This window comes from Astatotilapia calliptera, chromosome 7 (assembly GCF_964374335.1).
Source record: "Astatotilapia calliptera chromosome 7, fAstCal68.1, whole genome shotgun sequence".
NCBI classification, from domain to species: domain Eukaryota; kingdom Metazoa; phylum Chordata; class Actinopteri; order Cichliformes; family Cichlidae; genus Astatotilapia; species Astatotilapia calliptera.
The window spans coordinates 5,784,696-5,791,882 of NC_137428.1; the positions used below are offsets into that span (position 1 = coordinate 5,784,696).

Consider the following 7,187-nt stretch of genomic DNA (forward strand, 5'->3'; position numbering starts at 1 on the left):
GAGATGACGGTTCTATTTCCAACCGAACTTAATAACTGTTGATTATTTGACATCCCAGATATCAAGTTTGACTTCACTGCAGTTCTCATGTAGACCAGACTGATCTCAAGAATAAAACCTGTGACATTAATAAAAATACTACAGAGCTCTAAGCAAACGTGGATAACAGCGCTGACTTTTAACCGTGTAAACACACCGGCCCATAGATTATTAAGTCACGCACGGAATTAGTTTGATAAGTGTGTTTCAGACAGTTATCTGAAGGCAACTTTGTCTTAACCCTCAGTACCGACTTTCTACTTAACAAAGGCTGGCATATCAGTCCAGATTACCTTTGTTATCAAGAGTGAGAAAGTGTGTGTGTGTGTGTGTGTGTGTGTGTGTGTGTGTGTGTGTGTGTGTGTGTAAGTGAGAGAGAGGGGGCGAGAGAGCGAGAGAGGAGGCAGGAGGCGTGTCCCAGCGTTACAGCACCCTCCTGTTTTGTCCTACACACCAGAGCAGCTTGCCCTGACGCAAGGACGCACTCCTCATCTCCTCTCCGGAGCAGTGCGCAGGGCTCAGATCGATATGCCGGGGAGAGAGCCATGAGGTCCCAGCAGACTGCCCCAAAACAGACCACGGAGGTAAATAAATATATGTGATTTTTTTCTTTTTAGAAATAAGGCAGATATTTTTAAGCGTAATGAGGTTACATGTCCGGACTTCTGAGCGCATTTAAAGTGAGAGCTGACACAGACGACTGCGCAGAGAATTCCTGATGAATGTTTTGCATCATTAATAAAAATATTTTTGTCTCCTTTATTTTTTTTAGTTGCAGCAGACGAAGGCAGCAGAGAGGATTCAGTGAGGGAACTTTTCTTTCTTTCTTTCTTGGAGTTCAGCCGGAGATGGAGCCGGAGGAGGGAAAGATCTCGGTATGGGTCTGCCGGGAGGAGAAGCTGGTCTCGGGGCTGACTAAGCGAACCACCTGCGCCGACGTGGTCAAAGTCCTGCTTGAAGATCAGAACCTGCAGCAGGGCGCCTCGGCAGCGATGCTGTCTGGCTCTCCTCAGTCCTACTGCGTGGTGGAGAAATGGAGAGGCTTCGAGAGGATTTTACCCAACAAGACCAAAATCCTTCGGCTGTGGAGCGCCTGGGGAGACGAGCAAGAGAATGTTCGCTTTGTCCTGGTGAAAAACGAGGCTTCGCTGCCCAACAACGGGCCCCGCAGCGCCGAGGCCCGAGTCGTCCAGAGCCGGGAGAGTGGTGGTCCGGGCGGCTTGCTCAAGGGTACCGCCCGGACCTGCTGGACCGCAGCGGCCGCCGCGGCCAACCTGTCCCAGGAGAAACAGCGGCGCATCGTCAGGAAGGCCTTCAGAAAGTTGGACAAAATGAACAAAAAGAAGGAGCAGACTGTTTCTAAAGATAAAAGCTCGGTGGAAAAGATGGAGACGTTGGTCCACTTGGTGATTTCTCAGGACCACACCATCCGCCAGCAGATCCAGAGGATCAAGGACCTGGACCGGGAGATCGAGCGCTACGAGGCCAAAGTGCACTTCGACCGCATTAAGAGACACGGGGTGAACTACGTGCAGGACACTTACCTCGTAGATTCCACTTCAGGGGCTCCTGCCCTTTCGGATTGTAAGCGCAAAGCGGAGCGTCAGGACGCGCGGTGCACGTCGGAGACGCTTGCGCAGTTTGAGGAATACGCGCGCCGGTGCGAGGAGGTGGTGAGGCTGCAGGAGGAGCTGACGGAACGCGAGGCGCTCGTGGAGAGCATCACCGGGGAGATCCAGGAGGAGCTGAATCGGCGGTGGATGAAGCGTCGGCGGGAGGAGAGAGGCGCAGAAGCAGCACAGGACACGGACAGTGTTTCGGAGGAGATGTGTCTCACTGTGTCCGCCCCTCCAGCTGTGGAACCAGATGTTGAGAGTTTGTCTGAAAATGAGCTCGTACTGGAAGAGGAAAGGATCAAAACGCAGCTGGACACCAGCCTTTACATCGGCCTGAGACTGAAGACAGATCTGGACGCCATCAGGGGGGACTTGGACCTAAGTCTGGCACTCTGGGAAACCAAGGAGAGTGAACTACTGGACCTGCTGGCCAAAGTGGAAACCATGGAGATAGAGCAAGCAAACAACACACTGACCGATGATGGAAAGGGGGAGCTGGGTGCAGTGAGCGCTGATGCAGAACCAGCATCAGGGGAGAAGAGCGGCGGTTGGGTGGAACAGGCCCGAGGTCTTTCCAAAGCCTGCAACACAAACGATGAGGACTCGGACACGGGGCTGAGCTCCATGCACAGCCAGGACTCTGACAACACACCTGTGTGCGAGTCACTCGTATAGACTCACTTTGCTTGGAAGCATGTTGGACTTTTATGCAATGCCATAAACTCAGGGGCAGAGAAATCAGTGTTGGCAATACTGGGAGATGTTCTCCCCTACCCAAAATGCACCTCTGTATGGATGATGTAGTTCTATAGCAATAATTCTGACATGTAGTCATGCACAATAAGCTAGAAAGGACAGCATGCTTATAGAGAGAGATGCCATGCTGCTCTATAGCTGACCTTTGACCTGTAAGAGGAAGGTCAACAAAGCACCACTTGTTAGGCGAAATAACCTAGAAGAGTATTATAACAAGCCTCTTAAAATCTGTAGTCCTCAAATTAACTTTAAGGCGTCATTGATGGAAGGATGGCTCAGAGGTAACAGCTCGCTTTTGTCAGGGAGTCCAACAACTCGCTGAAGCGACTGAAAGACACGGCTAAGTGTTGTTATGCTGAAAGTAGGTCTAATGGCCATGCAAAGTTTCCTTTAAAAGGCCAACATGAAATGTATCTTAATGCACAGTAAAGACTAGTCAGCTATCCACTACTATACAGATAGATGAGTCAGCTAAGAACATGTTACAGCTCTTTCAGTCTCCAAAAAAGTAAATGTGGAATCAGTTCATTGCTTCCTTTTCAAAATAAGACTGGAAACTATAAGCGCTGACTATTATTACCCAGAACTGCCTAATATTCTGAATGATATCAGGGTTTGGAGCAATTATACCGTAAAGTTTATGAACGTATACTGATCCCTGATCTAGTCGGCTAAGCAGAGCTGATAGATTGCTCGATATTGTCCTGTCATACAGTATAGCGTGTCTCTTAAGCACAAGAAGTCATACGTATTTAACCATACTGCTGAACTCTCACATTCTAGACTTAAAAAGAAAAAAATGAACTATTTGATTCTTGTGGTTTTTGATTGCTGTGAGCTTGTGACCCTTTAAACCGATGCAAAGTCAACATCATGCATTATATATTTCCATGAGCTCTTAGCGTTTCAAGTAAGCAAAGCCAGAGAAGGCCAAGTGTTATGTCATGAATAGCCCTGAACAAGCACCAGGTTTCCAAACATTTTTTTTTTTAAGTTGATTTATCTATTTGATTATTAGGTTGAGTTAACAGCAAGAAAAAAAGTGCCATCTTTCTAACGAAACAGCTATGGAAAAAGGGGGAACTCCAGCAATGTAGTAACAGATTAGGGGAATCACAGGAAACGGACTGAAAAACAAACAGAAACAGCAGAGGCTCCTGTTTCTCAAACAGATCCCAAACCTCTGAATCTTCAGGATTTCCTAAAATACAACTGGATATGATCTCTAATTAGACCCTCCTGCCCCCTCGATGCCCACAGCTTTTAAATCTTAGACCAGACCATATGTTAGATAAACATGAGATAAGCTAGGTGTTGTCATGAGGAGTGACAGAAACAGAAAACATCAGCAATTTATTTACATCAGCTGGGGATTGCGCCTCCTGATGAGTACTTTGAATTTGGTTAGCGAAACTGACAGAGTGCTCCTTTAAATCTGGGTCTGGATTATTGTAATGGAACATCGGTTTGCTGCTCTGAGCAGTGTTGTTAACATGAAAAGCTTCTTACTCAAGCATAATCAATGTGAACAGACAAGAAAAGCCAGATGTTTATATCAAAGTTTAAGTCGAGGAATTACTTCCCCTATCAGACGCCACATGCATTTGTGTAACAAACTGAAACAGCAGGTTTACATGTGTGAACCTGCACGTTAGTTATTTACATTATGGTGGATATGTTTTTTGCCCAATCAGCAAAATACCCCCCCCCCCCCCAAAAAAAACCAAAACAAAACAAAAAAAACCCCACAAGAGAAACGTAGGCCACATTCCACACATTTCCATAAATGAGATTTAATCTTGAACTTGTTTTTATTTCCAGTTTAAATAGGCATGACAACATCCCACTTATTTACAGAAACAGATTAGAAAACTGTCTAATCTAAACCTTTACATGCTGGCGGACCTCTTTGAATAACACCTGTGAGGCTTTAAGATGCTTTTTGGGAGATTCAGCACCCCAAAATTTAGCAGTCCCTCCGTAGCCGACCACTGGACTATTTTAAGACTCTCTTCATCTTTTTTCTGGAAATATTTGCTCCAAAGCAGTGTTAGCTGTGCTGCCTGGTATGCTACTCTAACATCTGCAAGGCAGGGGTGCCTCCAGAATTTTTGCATAGGGGTGGCCAAATGGGGGCCACTAAAAATATTGGGGTGGCACACCAAAAACTGAATTTCCAGTTTCATTATGCTGTTGTTAAATACATGTTACTTCAAAAATATTTCCAAAAAAGAGAGACAGAAAACAATGATATGCCTAGATAATTTCCTGCTATTAAAGTTGACATCACTGAAAATAGATACATGAAAACCACATCAGATTTTGACATCCATAATAATCTGTTTAAAGCTGGAATAAATAACAATTTAATGTTTAAAGTTGTTTTGGGGTTGTCTTCCTCTCACTTGTGCTCACATTTATTAGAATTATTACCAAAATAGGACAGTCTTGCCAGGGGTGCCACTGCGGAGGCCCCCTTGGTGGCGCCCCTGCTGCAAGGGGAGGGGTCAGAAACAGAAGCTAATATATATATATATATCATTATTATTTTAAGATCGTCCTTCAAATAAATCATTTACCCTGTGTTATGTCAGCACTGTGTGATTTCAGATCTTGACTCTGTCTACCTGTAAATGGTGAAAAGTAACATGTTTATGACAGATAGCTGATAATACTGTGTCTGTGGAGTTAGCTGTGATGTGTCTCCTCACACCAAAATGACCAGCGTGTAGCTCATTTATGTCGCTTGATCAGGAACAGTTTGGGTTTCTTAGTTTGGGACATTCAGCCTGCTTTTTCTAGATAGACGGCTCTAGATTAGCAACTGTGAGGCTACAGCAACAGAAGTCACATGACGCCAGTCAGCACAATATTACACATGACTGTTAGTGTTGAAATAAATGGGGGAAAAAAAACCTGGATCAGTGTGTGGCTTTATTCGGTATGACTGACAGGGCTGAATGTATTTTGATCTCAAGCACGTCATTGTTTTCACACCTCGATTAAAAGATGACTTCCTCCCGCTGCTAAACATCTTTTCCACGCACAAGTTTGGGTTTAGCCTGCATGCAGGGGTTAGGGATAGGAAGATACTTTGCATACCTCTAGGCCACAGAGCTTGACAGTGGAAGATGTGTGTGTGTGTGCATGTGTGTGTGCATGTGTGTGTGTGTTGGTAGATTGTGGACTACCTCTCCTGTTATCCTTTCGTACTCGTCATGCATAGTTGTGTTTAATCGCTGCCTCTTGATCACTCTTGCATGAACTCCTACATTAATTATGACAGGATGAAACGGAGATCTGAACATACAGAGCACAGCTGTACAGCTCAGGTTACTGGTTAGTAACACTTCCCTTCACATGGTCCTCAGGGGGTGTCTTAAAGGGTCAATTAACCACTTTATTAAAAGTGTACATTCTCACTTAGTCCTATCATCTTACTCCGTATCATCTCACTTTTTGTGGCGCTCACACTGATGATAAATTGCTTTTTTAAAATATTCATAAGTACAATGCTATTTTAGAAACTCTGTCCTGTGTGTCTGGATCATCCACAGACCTTAGTGTGGATAGTTTTGGATAGAAGAGTTTTCTTAGATGAAACAGGAGTGCTCCATTCACGTCTGCTGTGCTGGTTCTACAAATCCAAGAACAAGGCAAACTTAATTAAGTCAAAAGCTCCAAAAACTATTTTTCCAACTCCTGTTTCCAAAGTCAAGAATGAGTTTTCAGAACCGAGTAGAGAAAATGATTCATATCTAAGGGTAGACTAGCTGTAGTCTCAATATCATATAGTGTGTACTTTTCCTTAATGCACTAGCTCGCGCTCCTTTCTTCAGGCCTCGCGGACAAGTCAGTGCTCCTGTCAGCTTAACCAAAAGAATTCGAGATATTTCCTCGAACATAGGTTGTAATTTGGTACAAGTTTTCCTTGTTTGGTGATGTGTCACTCTGATCAGTTTTCCCCTCCCTGCCGTTGGCATGATTAGTATTATCTGCAGAGCCTGTGTCTACAGAATAAGCCTTGTTTCTACAACCTAACCTGCAACGGGGGAAATGGTCTTAAGTGTAGAGAGAAAACGTGTTTACCAAACAGGCACAGAGTATTAGCATCTTTGTGGGAATTCCAGAAAAGTGTGTGAGATGGAAAATGTGGACAATTGTTCCCCAGGGAGATGTGGAAAGAACCAGGAACTACAAATTTGTGCTTACTTCTACTGATCATTTGATCTGAAGGCACTGAAAGAAGCTGAGGCTAAAGCTGGGTGATAACACTAAGTTTCAATTTTATAGGAATTTAGCCTTGAGTGAAGCTTTCAGTAGAACCATTCAGCTGAAGTCAATGGGCATAAAAGAGTGATTTTGATTAACAGAAGCATCATTAAAGTTGAAGTCCTGAAAGAAAGAATGTCATTGAAAGTATACAAATTAAAAGATTAGATCAGAAATCAGTAAAAACACACAGTGAATGAAGAGAGGAGTGGGAGTGGTGCTGAAGATGTTAACCAATGAAAGCAGCTGAACTGGTAGCCATTGAAGCAAGTTTAAATGTGGAGTGAACTGACGTTAAAATAATACAGTTTTTCAATGAAATACCAGGTGAAATAATAGACTGTATATAAGTGATGGACACTGCAATTTGAGGCTTTAATGTGAGATCTGGCTGCCAAACAGTTATCTTGTTTCCCATCAGCTGTAAGCGTGCAACACAATGAACCGCACTCTGAAGTGCAGGATAGGTCTAGTTTAGTGACTCCAACTGAGACCTCACAGACA

General features: G+C 44.1%; 1 protein-coding gene across 1 annotated transcript; it reads left to right on the top strand.

Annotated features, from left to right (window-relative positions):
* Positions 1–487: 487 nt before the first annotated feature.
* Positions 488–3,215, top strand: rassf10a (Ras association domain family member 10a). Its single transcript, XM_026172770.2, has 2 exons — positions 488–623; positions 812–3,215. Exon 2 carries the CDS (start codon positions 888–890, stop codon positions 2,328–2,330), a length of 1,443 nt encoding a protein of 480 aa, XP_026028555.2. The 5' UTR covers positions 488–623; positions 812–887; the 3' UTR covers positions 2,331–3,215.
* Positions 3,216–7,187: the final 3,972 nt, after the last annotated feature.